General features: G+C 38.3%; 2 protein-coding genes across 3 annotated transcripts; both read left to right on the forward strand.

Moving 5' to 3' along the window:
* Window positions 1–2,409: 2,409 nt before the first annotated feature.
* On the forward strand, window positions 2,410–7,597 carry LOC140237682 (glutathione S-transferase omega-1-like). The gene is made up of 5 exons (XM_072317611.1): window positions 2,410–2,499; window positions 3,663–3,768; window positions 5,400–5,625; window positions 6,351–6,477; window positions 7,305–7,597. The coding sequence occupies exons 1-5, from the start codon at window positions 2,475–2,477 to the stop codon at window positions 7,550–7,552; spliced, it is 732 nt and encodes a 243-aa protein (XP_072173712.1). The 5' UTR covers window positions 2,410–2,474; the 3' UTR covers window positions 7,553–7,597.
* Window positions 7,598–14,565: 6,968 nt separating this feature from the next.
* Window positions 14,566–18,000, forward strand: LOC140237681 (uncharacterized). 2 transcript variants are annotated; one of them, XM_072317609.1, is made up of 3 exons: window positions 14,566–14,698; window positions 15,131–15,318; window positions 16,562–18,000. In XM_072317609.1, the coding sequence occupies exons 1-3, from the start codon at window positions 14,665–14,667 to the stop codon at window positions 16,808–16,810; spliced, it is 471 nt and encodes a 156-aa protein (XP_072173710.1). In that variant the 5' UTR covers window positions 14,566–14,664; the 3' UTR covers window positions 16,811–18,000. The 2 variants fall into 2 exon arrangements, with proteins under 2 accessions (XP_072173710.1, XP_072173711.1); XM_072317610.1 differs by having other exon boundaries at window positions 14,572–14,698; window positions 15,146–15,318.
* The last annotated feature ends 277 nt before the right edge of the window (window positions 18,001–18,277 follow it).

Here is an 18,277-nt window from a genome sequence, read left to right on the forward strand (position 1 = left end):
ATTTAGATCGATGAAGGACAATCAGTTGCAACTTTCCTATTTTGCGTCGGGTTTTGATGAAACCACTTCTGCTTAATGAGCAAGATGTTTAGTCATCGTATCAAGTTGAGGATATCTTCGACATGGGACCTGAAGTCCTGGCTCAACTGCTGAAAATTAGTGAGGATTCAGAGGGGAAGACATTGTGCGGATCAGAGGACCATCAAACCAACGTTGATGGCGCCAGCTATTTACAGTAATTCAAACTGACAAGAACTGATGATGATTATTATGAACTAACTATAGATATAACTTACTTCGCTCATGCAATAAGCCAGTTCGCAGATAGCTCATGTGCACTTGGGTACAAAATGACCTTTCATTTTTCTCAGTTGGTTAGTCACTTCACTCGATTCAAAGCGACATACTGCATCAATTTGGCCAACATTGCAATTTATGGAACTCGTATTCAAACAAAGAATGAACCTGCGTATAATTTAAGTGACCGGGATTGTTTGTCAATCAACACTTTTGGAAACATACATTAATTGTGTTGTATTGAATGCATAACACTTCTTTTTTTTTCTGTTAACATTGCCAAATACCAGACTTGCTGTCAGATGGATGTACTAGCAGGCACCATTGATAAGGATTAGATGACTTATCACTGCATCATACATGCTTATCTCAGTATATTTAAAAGCCATCCTGTCTCTCAGTACAAATTACCTTTTTTCTGCTCATGCGCAAACTGGAACCCCGAACTGGCTCATTTGGACAAATCTTGTTCACTTTGATTTTTTAAGCCACTTCAGCGTTTTCTCTTTGTCGTGTTATTTTCGTTTGAAAGAAACGAATCAGTGATAATTGCAGGACCGGCGGAGCGTTTTCAAAAGTGGGAGGGGGGGGGGGGGCACTTCCTGGTTTCATGAGCTAACAAGCAAAAAAAAAAAAAAAAAAAAAAAAAAAAGTGCTCAGCTCGTCTCTCCCCTTCCACTTCCGGGTTTCTTCAGCTGACAGCTGACAAAAGGTCTTCAGCTCACGGAAAAACATGACGACGTTACCGCGCTCACACTTCAAGATCTCTATCTAGAGCCCTATTTCTTTTTAGTGCCACTTACGTACTTCCAGGTTAAAAAAAAAACAAAAAACTGGGGGGGGGGGGGCAAAGTGATGACACCTTATGCATTCCTTTGTATGGTGCACAAATAGTGGGGGGGGGGGGGGGTCCCAGTCCCAGCCCCCCTGCCCCCGGTTCTGCCGGCCATGAATTGATGGCTAGTTGTCTTTGATTTAGTAGGAAAGACCATGGACCACGGTCGGATTGTCATGCATGAATGCACATGACAATCCTACCGTGGTCAGAGGTGTGTTGTGGGAACATCTTAGCGTAAAAGTCTATTGCATTCACATTCCACAAGCATCTATGATTGAAATGGACAAAGGGGGAAAAAAGTTCTCTTCATATTGCTCTGAAATAGACATTTAGAATCATGAGTAAGCTGGGTCTGTTTTGATAAATTTTCTTACTTTTATCTTGCAAACATGGGTTCCAAAATACACGTTTGTACAATGCCATGAAGAGGCGTAGAATTTAAAAGTTCTCAGCCTCCTATCGGAGAAAAAGAACAGGGGGAAAGTCCCTCTTTCAAAAAGATGTCTTCTGTTATGTGCGTACTCTCTAAAAAATCGAGTGAAAATATTCACTCTTGAAGGAGTGAATACAAAAAAGAGTTAAATCAGAGTGAAATTGGAGTGGATTTTCAGTGAAAATATTCATTTTCACTCATTTTGGAGTGACCTCAGGGATCACTCGAAGATTTTGGAGTGATCCCTTAGGTCACTCTAGAACGAGTGAAAATGAACATTTTCACTCAAAATTCACTCTAATTTCACTCTTTTTTGTATTCACTCCTTCATGAGTAAATATTTTCACTCGACTTTTTTATAGAGTACAAGGCCTATGCAAATCGTAAAACCTCCTCAATAAAATCTGTGAAATACATGTACCAAAATGGCGATGTGTGCACTCAAGCGCGGAGCTGGGCTCGCGTGTCGGCGACAATGCGAAGATAGCATATTTGTCAGGAGTTTTCTCCCAGGGTCTTCTCCTTGCTTTATAGTTCTTTGGATAATCGCATCGTTCATTTTCGTCGCACAATAGGCCCTAAGGAATTTCATAATGTTGACATTTTTTGCTTCGTCATTCTACACGAAGTGACTAGGAGTCTTTCTGTTTGTGACAGATTTTTACACTGAGCAAACAGTAATTATGCCCGCACGCACACCCATTGTTATGGTATTTCATTTTGATAACTGGCGATATGGCAAATGACTCGGCGAAACGTGTGTACACAGAGCTGGCCTTGGGTACATGGGTCGATCCTATAAATGCTGGTATAGAAACACACGCCGGTCACTCAAGCAGCGCCGTTCGTTGAGTAACAACACAGACTCCGCAGTGTGAGAGGTCTAGCATCATATCCATAATCAACATGCCGTCACATCACTATAAGACAGGTAGGCTATTTCCTTCAGAAAATCTCCATGTTTCTCATTCTTTTCAAGTTGTTTAATTCTGCTGAATTCAACAGATGTGTACTTTTCTTTGATATCTATCACTTGCAGTAGATGATTATTGATACATAGGTTCTCATAGCGTTGGCTGCGGGGGTATGATCATCAGTCATGTAAAAACTATGATCAATTCTAGGAAAGTATTCATTTTACCTGATTCAGTCATAATCCAAATTTAAGGACTGCTTGGTGAAATCGTGTCGTTGATAGTGTCCTATTGATGTATGTGTGTTTTAGTGGTTTGTAAGCAATAGTTAAGATGGCTCTCACATAGTACATAATTTATAAATGAATGATGATGTCTTTGAGGTATAAGCTATCGATAGTTTATTGAAGGGACCTGATTATACCACTAATCTAAACGTGAATGATTTGCGTTTGTGAAATTGTGATTACGTTTGCTATCAAGAAATATGAAAATATATATAACAGCAAACGAAGGTGATCTGAATAAAGCAAACGTTCGGCGACACCTGAACTGGTCTGACTCTATAAGTGTTGTTTATGACTCTATAAGTGTTGATGTGATTTTGATTTGATCGTATGCTGTTATAGTATTGCAAATGGTCTCTTTAACTTTACTTCTCCCTTCCCAAAAGTCCCCCCCCCCCTCATTGTTCATATTCATCTCATTCTCTCTGTAAGTTAGTAACACCCTTTTACACAGTTAATTTTTATCTATGCATGGGAATCTATTTAATTCATTTCAAATATATATTTTCCATCAAATTAAAGGTAATACATTATAGAAAGTAAACATTGACACATTATATATTGTTTTTAACAATTTGTAAGAAGTACAAGTCTCAAAGTATAAAATGATGTATGTACGAATGAATGTATGATGAGAGAAACTATATGAAAACTTGAATATATAAGATTAAGGCTTATACCAACATTTAGTGATTTGCTGGCTAGCTCTCATCCATTCCTGTGGACTTCTTCAGGCCAAGTGATTGCACCGTTTCTTTGAAGACTTTGCATGAGTGACAAGCTGCAATACACTAGAGTGATCTATACTGAAGAACGGAGTTTGTAAAACATGAAGTACTCGATAAACAATCTATGCATACATGAAGTGTGTATCATGTGTCTGTAATGTCCAGGTGAGGCGATACCCCCTCTTGCCCCCGGAGTGCTCCGCCTCTACAGCATGGCTTTCTGTCCGTTCGCAGAGAGAACACGTCTGGTCTTGGCAGCAAAAGGAATAGAGTGAGTTGGGGGAAAAGTAGTTGCATGAATGTGTCTCAATATATATATATATATATATATATATATATATATATATATATATATATATATATATATATATCCCTAGTTGGCACCTTAGGGAGACATATTGGGGGGAAGTGTCTTCATTAGGGAGACAACTGGTCATTAAGGAGACAATTTTCGTGTCTCCATTGCGCAAACTGCCATTGAACATGTAATAATAAATTTGCATATAAAACAAATGGAAATGTCTTCCAAATGACCCATCTAGGAGTATATATATATATATATATATATATATATATCCGTTTGGTATATATCCGTCGGGAATATGTAGTTTGTTGAGGATTGAAAAGTGCTCAATGCTGTAAAGCAGAGCATATTAGAGCATATATATATATATAAGCTATATGAATTCATCTTGAGTACAGAACGGAGACGTAACCAGTCTTAATGTCATTCAAGACACCAAGTGCCAAGAGTTTACTTTAATCTCTCTTCCACCTCCCTGCTGTAGTGACAATAGTGTCGGCAATGACAAAGATAATGGTGGTGACACTAATGCTTGCAAAATGTGAATTTGTTTTTATATGAGCAATCTATACATCCATTCAATGGAATTCTGTGCTCTGAAAAAAAAAAAATCAATAGAAGGTTGAGAGTCAAGTTTAATCCAGTGAGCAGCGCAATGCAATCCTTGAGTAAAATCGCTGAATATGATTCCATAAACATACAGTGATTCCTTTTTGTTGTGTTTTATGTGTGTGTGTGTGTGTGTGTGTATGTGCGTGTGCGTGTGTGTGTGTGTGTGTGTATTGAGGGGGGAGGGGGTCAAGGAAGTAGAGGATTTACGGAGAATGTACCATTATTAATATGTACGAACAAATTCATTTCAACAATATTATTCACTTACACGTACAGATTTTGTACTTCTTATATGACTAAGTAAACACGTGCAGTGTTTGGTCAACGCGTCTCGGTCACTCCAAAGGTCAAAAAGGAGTGGGGGCAATGATCCGCAGCACAGTGATGTGTGACGAAATAACACTGAAGTAACACAAGGCCTGGTACTCGGTAGGAAGGCGAGCAAAATCCACTTGAACTTTATGACATAGGTGGACTTCGTGCCACCCCTGTTTGAGGTTTAGCAAGGGGGGGGGGGGGTTGCATGATCTGGCTGGCAATTATTTTTTTTTTTGTGGTTACTCATCTACCCATCACCATGTACGATCTCTGTATATACTGCTGGTGTAATATACTGATTTTAAAAACAGCACAATATTTTGATGCAAGTGTAATTGTAGTGATGCAAAACCTTGAATCGATATCACTGTGTGAATGCCTCTTTGATGAGCCATTAAATTTCATTAAATTATGAACTTGAGTCGGATAATCTAATGATGTTCTCTGCGAAGTGCAACATCCGCTGAAATTGAAAAAAAAAATGTATGACAAATATGTATACGTAATATATTGATTTCATATACGAGAATTATTTATCATTAACTATTGTGGAAACACATATGCGGACACGAATTATACTTGCGTACAACAATGATGTTGTGTTTATCTTTCTCTGTTCTTTCTCTTCCTTCCCGGCATTAATTTTTCATCATTCTTCCTCGCTTCAGCTACGAGCTGGTGAACGTCAACACGTACCAGAAGCCCGAGTGGTTCTTCGACAAGAACCCGGACGGCCTCGTCCCCGTGCTCGAGCAGGACGGGAAGCTGATTCAGGAATCGCTGGTCACCTGCGAGTACCTCGACGAGCTCTACCCGAAGACCGCCCCTCAGCTGCCCGCCGATCCCTACAGTCGCGCCAGGGACAAGCTTCTAATCCAGAGATTCGGAGGCAAGGTACGGCGTGGGCCAACGGGTCAACGAGATACAGTGCCCAGTGATTTTAAGAAAAAAATGGTGTTTGTGATAATATTATAATGTCTTCAGTTAATGTATAGTGAGGTATCCGCCCCTCGTCAGGGGCCCTATGATATCGTCACCCTACGTAAAATTGCTACAAGTGCACTGAACAAAAATTTACCCCTGTGACTATGTTTAGTACGCGTGAAACTGTGCAGGGTTATCACAAACAAGCAAATTGAGGTGAAAAATGAACAGTTTTTTTTTTAATCTGAAATTAAAATAAGGAATACGTGTTATCAGTATCATCACGGCCACCGGCACACATCTTTTAAGTGCTTTGTCTATATGAGCGCAGGGTGTAAGGTGCGGGCCCCTTCCTTAGAGCCCACCTCTTCCGCATCGTTCGCGATTGATAGGTGCAAATTTCCGGTATCAATCACGGACTTGCAGTTCCATTAGAATCTTCAGCATTTTTCCTTTATGTGAGTGGGATTTCATAGAATTTCAGTAAAGTAGTATGATTTAAACATGATAATCCTTAACTATGACGAGATGCGGGTCACTCAGGTATCGTAGTACATCATATGATGGACTCAGAGGTTGTTGAGCTCCCGGTCTAGCTTTATTCGGTATGTGCAAAATTATTTTGAATTGAAGAAGACAGTTGCAGAGCTATCAAACAGGAATTACCTTTTTTCTCTCTCTTTTTTCCCCGACAGTTTGTTCCCGCCATGTTCAAGTCGGCCAAGGAGAAAGGAGCCAACGCTGAACTGAAGGCAGAGCTTATCAAGCGGGTGGAGGAGCTCGAAGCGGAACTGAAGACGAGGGGAACGCCATATTTCTCCGGTAAGATTCAACGGCCCTTCCATCATAAAGACGTGATTGTATTCTAAATATGTAATACAGTAATGTAGATATATGAATTATATAGATATATAAATTTATAGATATATAAATATTATATAAATATATGAATATGTAGATATATAAATATATTAAATTCATCAATTCATTAATATTCATTTGCTAACAAACTCGTCAATAGCTACCGGTATACTGTGTTCAGGTCGTCATCATACCAGAGCGATCTGGAATTGTTTACAGTTTCTTTTTCCAAATCTTTCAAGTTTGTAATTGTCCTTATCCTTATGATAATAATAATTTTCTGTGACATTTTATCATGTCCCTACTGCTATTAACTGGGAGATGAAATACCGGGAAGGCGCAATCACAGGCCAAATGGTTGCTTGTTCTTCTTATAAATTTCACAGCACACCAAAACATCTCATATGGGTTTGTCTTTGAAATATCATAATTACGAGTATTTTTTTTTTACTTTTTGTGCTTTATCTCTTATATGAGTTTTTGTTGTTTGTAAAGCTTTAAATGACATGAACAGGTTTTTTTTTTTTATCTTAATGAATCCTTTTTCATTCGGCCCTGTGGAAGTGTTGAGGGACCTTAACAATTAATATCAAGACAGCACTTTTCTCGGTGTTTTAAGTGCGACGAAACAGCATATCAAAGAATCTACTAGTATGTGATTGATGCTAATGATAATTACTCCTATCAGTATCCCTAATCATAATGTCCTACTAAATTTATAAGAACCTGTCATAGTCAGGGATTCTTTTGCTAAGGATTTCTATTTCTTTTTTCATTTTTTTGGACAGGGTCGGCTCCGGGTCTGGTAGACTACTCCCTCTGGCCGTTCATCTACCGCGCCACGGCTGGCAGCGCGCTCGGCGGCGACGGCTTCCCCAAATCCCTCACCCTTTTCAATCAGTACGTCGAGCGCATGCGCAAGCACGAGGTAATCGCGCCCCGAATCATGGAGGACGAGGCGTTGAGGGAGTTCAGCACGTACTACCGCACGCCCGAGTCGCGATTCGACGAGATTCAGACAAAAGCGATTCCATGAGGGAAAAATGAAACTTCACTGGCTGCAATCAGAAAAACGAACGCTTTTTTTTTTCTCTCTCTCTCTCTATGATTATCATATCAATTCGGATTCCTCAACCGAGTCCTTGAGCTCAACCAGAAGTCAGATGTCAAATCATTTCAGGATGCACCCATTCTGTTAGTTTAGTTTCACTGTATCTAATCGACTTTATCATCAGATTTAAGTATCACCTCCTCTTAAAGGGAAGATAAACCCCAAGAGCAATGTGGATTGAGTGAAAGCAGCAACATTAGTAGAACACATCAGTGAAAGTTTGAGGAAAATCGGACAATCGATGCAAAAGTTATGAATCTTTAAAGTTTTGGTGTTGGAACCGCTGGATGAGGAGACTACTAGAGGATATGACGTATGAGTGGACAACAATACAAAGAAAATATAAAGGAAATTCAACAAAAAATTCACTTTTCTAGAATCATGAAAGAGCAATGGACCAACCTCTTTCAGAAAGCAGGGGGAATAATTGCTACCCTTAAAATATGTCATTATCAAGTTGATGGAATTTGTAATTTTCATGAAAAATGGATTTTTGTAGAATTTTCTTTATATTTTCTTGGTATTGTTGTCCACTCATACGTCATAACCTCTAGTAGTCTCCTCATCCAGCGGTTCCAACACCAAAACTTTAAAAATTCATAACTTTTGCATCGATTGTCCGATTTTCTTCAAACTTTCACTGATGTGTTCTACTAATGTTGCTGCTTTCACGCAATCCACATTGCTCTTGGGGTTTATCTTCCCTTTAATGACAGAATTAGTATTTTCGGAATACTGGTAACGGTAAACGAGGGTAATCAGAGGGACTGTTATTGGGTATTCTAAGAATTATTCTAAATCTAACAGAGTCTAGTGCACCTGTTGCTGTGTGGACGGAACATGCACACACAATGTAACTACCTCACTTGCAACAGCGATACACCCTTTTAGATGCTTGACCATGTTTTGTTTGTTTGTTGTTTTTTAACACTTTGCCACGCTTTGAAAAAGTTTTCAACCACTTTCTGGCTGGAAGACAAGGGGAAAATCTGACAAGGGAAAACCCACTGAAAGTGGCAGGAGATAATTCTCATTTTCAGATGATCAAGTGCAAGAAAACCGCTTCATGGAACCCTCATTTATGTGTTGTTTAAAAGTTTGCATTATTTTCTTGATAAGACTCCACATACGGATTATGGTCATGAGCATTTCTCTTAATGCTCAAAAAACAGGGTTGTTGTTAACAAACAAATCACAGTCAGTATACTGATACACAGTAACTACTCTAGTATTTCACTCCTTAACGGCAGGATTTTTTTTTTCTCTCTTTTACTATAGATTACAGCAACATCATGCTTGAATCAAAGTTGACAATATTTGCTAATACTCAGCGACTTCTGGTGGAACCTAAGCAGTCAAACTGTGACATGCATAATAATGTCATCCGTCAGATTGCTTGGTGATCTCTCGGACTAAAACCTGGGATATTAATTTACATGTGTATCCTGTAAGAACCAATGTCCTATATTCAATAAACGTAGAATGAGGCAATTGCTGGCAATACATCAAGTCGCTTCCAGTGATGTGCGATAGGCAATAAAAAGTTTATCAATACAATATGTATTTTGTATTAAAAAGACTAATGACTACAAAAACGAATGACTATACGAGTAAATGATCGTACTTTGTGTATTTGAATCCAGTAATGATGTCACCTCTGTGTTGTATAGTTTTCAGAGGAAATAAACATAAAAATGAAAATGTGTTAGATCTTGAGAGTCATGCTGATAATGAGAGTTGCTTCCCGTCAAGAAATGTCCGTTTCACTTTCCAAATCCACCACAGCTTGCGGATGTCCCAGCTGAATACATTTCACATTGTTCACGTACGTACGGGGATTTCCAGAGCAAAAATCCCCGGTGAAAGATTACAAGTGAGCTAATAGATTTAAGAAGCCTGTTCATAAAAATATACATACTCGTTTTTACACCTCTTCTTTACTTTTCTTAATTCACAGCTGTGTTCACAAATATTCCCAAATAAAAACGGAAATTGGATGCTTTACGAAACCGCTTTCGATACACTTTGCGAAGTTATATATGTAGTAGATTTTTCATCAAACACGTGAATCAACAAACACGTGAATCAAGGTACAGATGAGGATGCATCATTACAAGTGAATGTAAGCAAGAATAATTGAAAGTGTATCAGCACTTGACATTTGCAGGAGCTTATACGCGTGAGACACGGGCGCATTCAAATGGCAGTTATATCATATCTGATTATATCATACTGTACATCTACGATAATTGGGGCAAAGTACATCAGCCGGCTGATCACGAAGCAGAAGAGTGAATATCCATCTTCTGAATCACCCTTAAGTCTCTCTCTCCCCCATGCAGACCAATTAATATGGCTCAAGAACGAGTTATACGAGTAACTGAATAATAAGGCCAGTCCGGGGTTTCAGTATGAGCATGAACAGAAAAGTCTTTTATACTGACAGATGTGCTCGTGTTCATTTTTTTTTTTTCATAATCCAATTGACGAACCATTCTGGGCACGATCAGAAAGAGTCAGTTTGTATGTCATTGCAATATTCATATAATTATTATCGTGATATTGATTCGCTGCATGCTTCGTGTACCCTCTGTTCTTCCTCTGTCTTTTTTTTTTCTCTCACACCCTCTCTTTCTCTCACTTATTCTCTTCTGAGTCTTCTCTTCCTCCGTTATGTTTCTCTGACTCTATCTATCATTTCTATTCTGTCTCTATCTCTCTCTTGGTATATTTCTGTTTGTATCTTTTCTGTCATCTTTTTTTTTCCCCGTTTTTTTTTTCTCTCTCTCTTTCTCTCTTCTTTGTCATCTCTTCTGCCTCTATCTTTCTCTCACTCTTTCTCTTCGTATACTCCCTTCTAGAGTGCATGGATATAGATACAAAATATAACATGTTCATTTTGTATATTACATATCTTTTAAAAAAAAGAAAATATAACAAAGAAATACCTGTATGCCATATACGCATTGTAACTAACACACGCACACATAAATACATACATACATACATACATACATACATACATACATACATACATACATACAATACATTATGTTGGTTTATTATCGGATTACGTCAACAAGAATGTAAATCCCTGCCCGATCAAAATACCGGACATGATATATCCGGCAACCTCTTTTCACATATTGATAAAAAATATCTGGAGTTTAACTGGTCTTTATGTAGGCTCCATCTCCGTTAGAATTATATGCGTTGTTTTATACCGCAATATAACTTTCACTTCTGCTTTATTGCCGGGGAAACCCGGCAAATCTTATGACTCGTTGATTCCTCACTGGAAGTATCTATCAAAAGTCAAGACTTCAGCTTACCACCAGCCGCAGTATAGGCCTAGAAAGGAAGCTTGTTGAAGGTTTCGGTTTGGTTCATATGACATGACCACACACACGCACTTACATGCTCATTTTTATGTAAAAAGGTCAAAGATGGCTGTGACGTGATTCGTTTATAGGGATTTTGCGTGTTAGATATACTCCCACTACAGAAAATCAAAAAAACAAGAAATAAAAATCAATAAACAGTAATCGGAATGTAGGAGTTTTAATCGACGCCTTAGGAGACCAGCGTGTCATTCCATGCCTTCCAGCAAAGGAAATGCGGCATGATTGGATTGAAAAAAAAAAATTACAGCGAAGACAGACTTTACAACAAAGAGATTCCTATGTCTCTGCTATATCATTGTTCGAGCAATCAAGGAGTACAAGGATGATTCGTCTGCAAAGAATATTAACGGAGCTGTGTGGTGATGACCATGCATGCCGCGTAATGCCGCGTAAAAGGCTTCGATTGCAAAACGACTTCAAAGTCCATTCTTGTTACGTTGAGATATTTGCGATTCATTCATTTCATTCATTCATTCATTTATTTTTCATTTCCAACAAAAACATATAAATATATTACAGAAATTGAATACAAGTACATAAATTTCATCATAATACAAAATAAAGGATAAGTTTACAGAAAAATTCTAAGTATACGAAAATGTTGGAAATGGGGAGGAATGCTAAAAAGCTGAGCTTGTAGGCTGCATTCCCCCCCCCCCCCCACACGTAATATGATTGATTGACTGATATACATTGAAAAAGGATGAAACAAAGAAACTAAGACAAAAGACCTATAACTAACCTAACTATTCCGAAACAAAAACCCTGAACAAATCCCTACACTAAGTCGCTGTCATGCCGGAAGAGAGAGGAGAGAAAGAGAGACAGAGAGGGAGAGAGAAATAGAGAGAGAGAGAGAGAGAGAGAGAGAGAGAGAGAGAGAGAGTGTGTGTGTGTGTGTGTGTGTGAGAGAGAGAGAGAGAGAGAGAGAGAGAGGGAAAGAAAGAAACTTATTACGTGGAGTGAAGATAAAAGACAAAAAAATAGAAGACGAGATTAAAGCTGCTAAAAAAAAAATATAAGGAACGTACGATAAGAAAATTATATTAGATATTCCTAATAATAACTTCAGAATGTTCCATGTTATGCTTCAAGTGAGGTATCACTTGAAAAATTGTATTTTGCTTTATCTATATAGCTGATGATATATTTGAAATATATTTCAAATAAATTTGAAACAATGTTTCCAAGAAATAAATCCGTTCACAAATTATCCAACAAGGCGATCGAATGAATTTCATTTGCCCTTTTTAAGAACTCTACTGGCTCAGAACACCTTCATCTACGATGGGCCATAGTGTTGGAACTCACTTCCTAACGATATTGTAACAGCAAGAACTTTGAATTCTTTCAAGAATATTGAATTATTGAAATCTTATAACATACAACCGAATTAGGTTTGCTTCATTATCTCAATCAAGTCGTTATCTTTCCTTCTTTTATATGCACTAATCAATTTCATATCAATATTATTTTCTATTATTAGAGTAAAATAATCTCTCAAATTAATATAAGTTCTCATCAGATGTTACTGTTATTGAACCGTAAATCATTGTCTGTTCTCTCCTTTTTATATGTCCGCTCTCCTGCATTCTTTCCGGTATATGTACCCAATTCTTCGCAATATCATTCAAGGGTGAGTCTTATTACTCCTACATCATGGAATCCAGTTTGCTTGTGTCCACGATGGCGTGTGTTGCAGTTTCATTTTTTTTTTTTTGGGGGGGGGGGTCTTTTTTGTCTTTTGTCTTTTTTTTCCCTTTTTTCGTTCCTTCCTGTTATTTCATTTTATGTCAGTTGACATTGGTTTCTTTGATTTTGTTTCATATATTTGTTTGTAGTTTCATGAAGTCATTATTCGTTCTCTTATGTTTTTCTGAGGGTCCCATATAGTACAAGCATGGCATTTTAGTTGGACCCTCCATTTCCATTCCCATCTTTGTACTATGCATATGTATATATACCCTAAAATGCAATTATGTTGTTACTCATGATCACATGTATTTTGTTAATGTAGGTTTTTGAAATTATTACAAATATGTTCTGTCAATACATTGTATATAAGTTTCCCTGTTTATTTAATGGAAATGAAAATAAAGTTGAATTGAATTGAATTGATGATGGACTTATTTAAAAATGGCTGTCAGGCCTGTTTGTGATAAAACTTATCTTTATGTTCTGGATAGGGAGAAAATGGAATGAGAAGAGAAAACCCGATATTACTTTACAAACACGAAAAGAATCACACCTCACGGTTAGTTGGAAAGAGTTTGAAGAAATCAATAGTGGAAAATTAAATGCTGCATATTGTAAAAATCTTTCCACTATTTGTTTATATTGTTTGCAGTGACGGATCCAGGCTGGGGCGCACCGGGTGCGTCCCCCCCCCCTTATTTTTCGTTAAAACAAAAGCAATAAAAAGAAAAAAACGGAAACGTTTAAAATGCTGAATATGTACTTAACAATACGCGAGCAGATGGAGCACTTTGTTTTGGGGGAATATTTTGTACATGCTTTGAATACATTTCAGATAATTCTGGCTTCTTGATGAGGGCGCTATTGCTTTATGTAAACCAATGCCCTACACGGCACTGATCTGAATTTTTCAAAATTGGATTTGAGTCATAAATTTTGCTCTTCTTCTAGACAAGAAGTAGAAACACTAACCTTTATTTTCATATTGTTTAAAAGCAAAAGAGAGAGAGAGAGAGATAAATATGGCGGGAGGTAATCATAAAGTTGTATTTAAAGGAAGGTGATATTGATGATTGGAAACTAATTTTTGTAGAGGTGTCGGGTAGAAATGTTAGAATAAATGTAATAAATTATGTAACTTTTAAAGTAAGATGATGCGGTGCCCATTCGAGCAACATGTCCGAACCATCTCTATTTCTCTCCTGTTTGACGTGTTAGGGGATTGGTGCTGATCCCATCATTTTATACCGTTTCATGAACGTTGTCAGCGCTGACAAGTTGTCAGTCTCTGACAATCACCATGGTAACAGTCAGTGACCAGAGCATCTCAGCCAATCAAAACCAAGGATTTTGCTGAAATTGTCAGAGACTGACAACTTGTCAGTGCTGACTAAATTGATGAAACACCCCCCCCATGGTGCTATTCCCTATCTTGTCACTTTCCATTTTATTGTTCTTCTCATGCATCTCATTTCATAAGTATAATATTTGATTTCTCCTCAAGTGGCTCAGTCAGGGTCCATGTTTGGCACTGCTGTTAGGTCAGGGTTGGAGAAAATGTGTCGTTGATTAGTTTGGCTTTTGTTTGAAGGGATATGCTTGGTTACCTGTTTGAGGAGTGGAGCCAAATGGGAGCTAAGCTGGCAAAGTTGTAATCCCGATATGACACGGGAATATCATTCTGCTTTATGACTGCCGCGTACGCGCATCATGTGTCTTATAAGACACAATATAGACGCGCAGCAAGGAAAGAAAATGTGCGCGCAGGCCCTGTAGCACGTGTGATAGCGTATAGCTAGCTTGGGATCAGATGCAACATTGTCATAAACCAAAGAGAACGACTCTACTTACTTGAGCCAAGAACCGGCAATATTATGCCTATTATGGTCAGCCAAAACCAAGATGTTATTCCGCGCTTGAATACTGAGGGTGTATGCGATGTCAGTACTGCATGTCTTCCTAGCAATTACTGGTGAGTCCCAGCTTGCACACTGTGAATCGTACCGCAGTTTAAGTAATGGATGGTATTCCACAATTGCATGCGTGAAATTCTTGATCACTAATTATGAAGCATCTGACCGATCGGTTTGACCAACCTGAAACAGAAACAAAATTCTTTGATTTCTCACTCACTTTCCGTGTGTTGGAAAGGTATCACGCGTAATTATGACATCACAGGGTGATCAAGAGACCAGAGAACCGAATGGGGATTAGCAATTAACCCTGCATGTTCATAAATAGGTATTATCATAATGAATGTTGCAGGGGTGTAAAGAAATGGGTGCGAATTTCACTGATGCGATTCTTGTTATGGCGTTCATATGTAAAATATAAAGCAGTATTTCAAGTATTTTTTCTTTCTTCAAATTGAGCTTCTTTGTTACATTACGTTCTCAATCTTTAGGTCTTGTACTTGCAGGCAATTTTGTGGCCGGCCGGTCAATTGAACACGTCTTGTCAGATCTGCCACGCCCAACGTTGACTCGATTCTTGCGGGGAGAGGTTGCTGAGCAAGATGAGGAGGGGACGGGAGATGAAGTCGAGGATGAGGCACCAGGGCAAACGGTTTCTTCAAAATCTTATTGGCCCTATGTAAGTATATTTACTTATAAATCAATTATATTGTAATATTGTCTTCTACAGGGGATCAGAACGCGGGATAAGAAAACGAAAATGAATGTTGTACAGTAAGGGCACCGGTTTTCGACACTTTAGCACATTTCCTTGTTTACCATCAATACTGCACCGTTTTACCTCAGAATTTCGACATGAAGTTGAGCTACAAAGGCCAATAATAATATGCCTTAAACGAATTCCAATTTGAATGCACTCGTGTTCAATTTTAGCGATTTCCGTCACGCCGTCGCTGGCATCAGATTTCGACACCCAGCATCATTTTTCGACACAATCACAGCGCGCATCACACAGAAATCACATGGCGCGTACAGTACGCGTACACTGCATTGTGGACGCAAACTAGCAATCATACCGGCGCTAGAACTTGTTGTTTCCTCTATAACGTGTCTTGATATGGGAATGTCGAAATCTGGTGCCACATTCTCAAAGCCAACTCTTTCTACAAGTTTGCTCATTTATCACAAATTCAGCCATGATATTACTAAAGACGATTATGATATCAAACATCAAGATTTGGCAAACAAACTGATACTAAAGCAAGATAACCGGCACGGGTGAATTTAATTTTACGGCGATGTATACAAAATGCGTCATATTGTTTTGAACCCCTAAAAATGGCTGACATTAACATTTCTGCTGACACTGTGTTGCTTTTCTCCTAAATATTCTACCGTCGGATTATGATGACAAGTGACAAACGGTGTTTATATAAGACTAGAAATGTGATTGATAACTTGGTTGATTGCTGAAGTCGGACATTTGTATTGAGTATAAAATTTTATGAGAATTATCTGCTGGGTGTCGAAATCTGGGTCCTGTTGAAAACTGGTGCACTAACGGTACTTTGTATCCAAGTCAGAACAAGCATGCCTTCCATGAGAAACGCCATACAGGCTGAAAGACTTGTTAGAAGGATAGATCGTCTTTACTTTACGAAGGCATCTTCTGAAGTGCTTCATGACTGATATATTCATGTTTTGAAGTGACATAATTTTTATGGAACATCGAGGGATGATGTTTAAATGATTATCCTTCCAAAATCCACTTTATACCATGTGAAATGTCCATTCTTATGTATACATTCTAAGAATATAATTGATAGATACGCTAATCATGACCGCATAAACCGTTATTGATAACATGACTTTGCGCAACTTTTCTCTGGCCAATTTTGCAACTGGCTTTTGATGTCTTACAGGAGCGGTGGTCGAAGTTCAAATTTACCATACTCGAGTTCGCCATCGCCATTGTCTTCGTCATCAACATCATCGTGTGCGTGTGTCTGCTGAAGACGTGCAAGGGATGGCAGACACAGGCCCAGGGTGTGGCTAAGGACTCCAAGCGGTACGGTAGGAAATACGTCGGCCTCAACCCCGACAGTGAGCCCAGCGAGGAGGAAGATGACGAGGAAGATGATGACGAAGAGGATAACGATGAGGATGATTGATGACGATGAGAGGTTATAATGGGTGGCAATATTATGTTTGTATAGTATGCACCGCTTTGTACCCTTAAACATGCTGATACTGCATGCTAAAATCTTTCACCTATCGGGTCCAGTGTACGCTACAACCATAACAATGATGGTCAGAGTAACCATGGAATGTGGAGTCCTCGTCCGCTAGCTGATCGTTTGAGGCGCAGGTGTCCGCGATAGTCCTGGGCCCTGTTTCATAAAGCTGTTCGTACGCATGACTTTACGAACGACTGGAATATGAAGTGCCAATATGTGTGCCCATTTTTTTCATTTACGTTTTAACAAAGTACGACTGTATGTCAATATTTCATCTACATTGGGGCAAAATTGCACTTTCAACTAAAAGCGTGTGTAAAATTGTAGGAATAATCATTACCATCTGCAAATTTCCACTTTACCTATTGAAATTAACAATGATTAGGAAACCCACTTGGCTTGCCATATCTAAGTCGTTCGTAAAGTCGTGCGTAACATTACGAACAGCTTTATGAAACAGGGCCCTACCCTTTCTGGACTGTGTTTGTGACATCATATCCTTGTGTATACCATTTAAGCAATTATATCAGTCATCAGCATCACCTGACGTGCAAGTAAGGCAGGGGTGTATGAGGATAAAGACTGTCAAGTTCGCTAAATTAAGGTAGCGTAAATTAGTAGCTCACGGGCTTCTCAGTGTCGTTGTTGTGGTTTTTTAAATAAATTATACATCAAAATTTCCTCTTCGTTTATTTATGTTGTATTTTGGATATGTATATATTATTTATGATTTTCATTTCTATGTTTACAGTTATGATATGAAATGGCAATTTAATGACATTACGTAATTTTTGTCCTTGGTGATTTATCAATAAAGTGATGACAATTAGAAGTGATAATGTGATTTAGATTTTCTTCCATATTAATGTGTTTGAAAACAAGACGTCTCTGTTTTGCATGTTTAGGTCAGTTTCCTTATTTTCGTAATACAGTGCATTGTTTTCTGACCGTGTGTCTTCTTTGCCATTCTTCAACGGAATCAGGCTGTGATAGAGATAGTTGTAGGTTTTGATTCTGGTGACACAATATAATACTCTTGTTTAAAATAAGTATGTGTTTCAATATTGTACCGTTGATACGTGATGAGTATATGCCTCGTATAATTATGAATAAAACAGAAGCCTGCCATAGCTTTATTTGGAAATATTCTTTGTCATCGGTTCATTGTTTTTCTACTTCTTTTTTTGAACTTGGATGTGAGCTGCCTTATATATTGCACTGACTTCTTGTTGATTTACAGAAGATCTATTGATGCTTCTTATGTATCGTGGACTTTTAACCATGACCCGGCTTCAGTGTTCCTTTCGTTCACTCCATTCCACTTTTCTTTTGTACTGTTATAAAGAATTACAATGGGCTGTGACGACTGCCACAACACTGCAATTATGTTCGCATATAAAT

The sequence above is a fragment of the Diadema setosum genome, chromosome 14 (assembly GCF_964275005.1).
Source record: "Diadema setosum chromosome 14, eeDiaSeto1, whole genome shotgun sequence".
NCBI classification, from domain to species: Eukaryota; Metazoa; Echinodermata; class Echinoidea; order Diadematoida; family Diadematidae; genus Diadema; species Diadema setosum.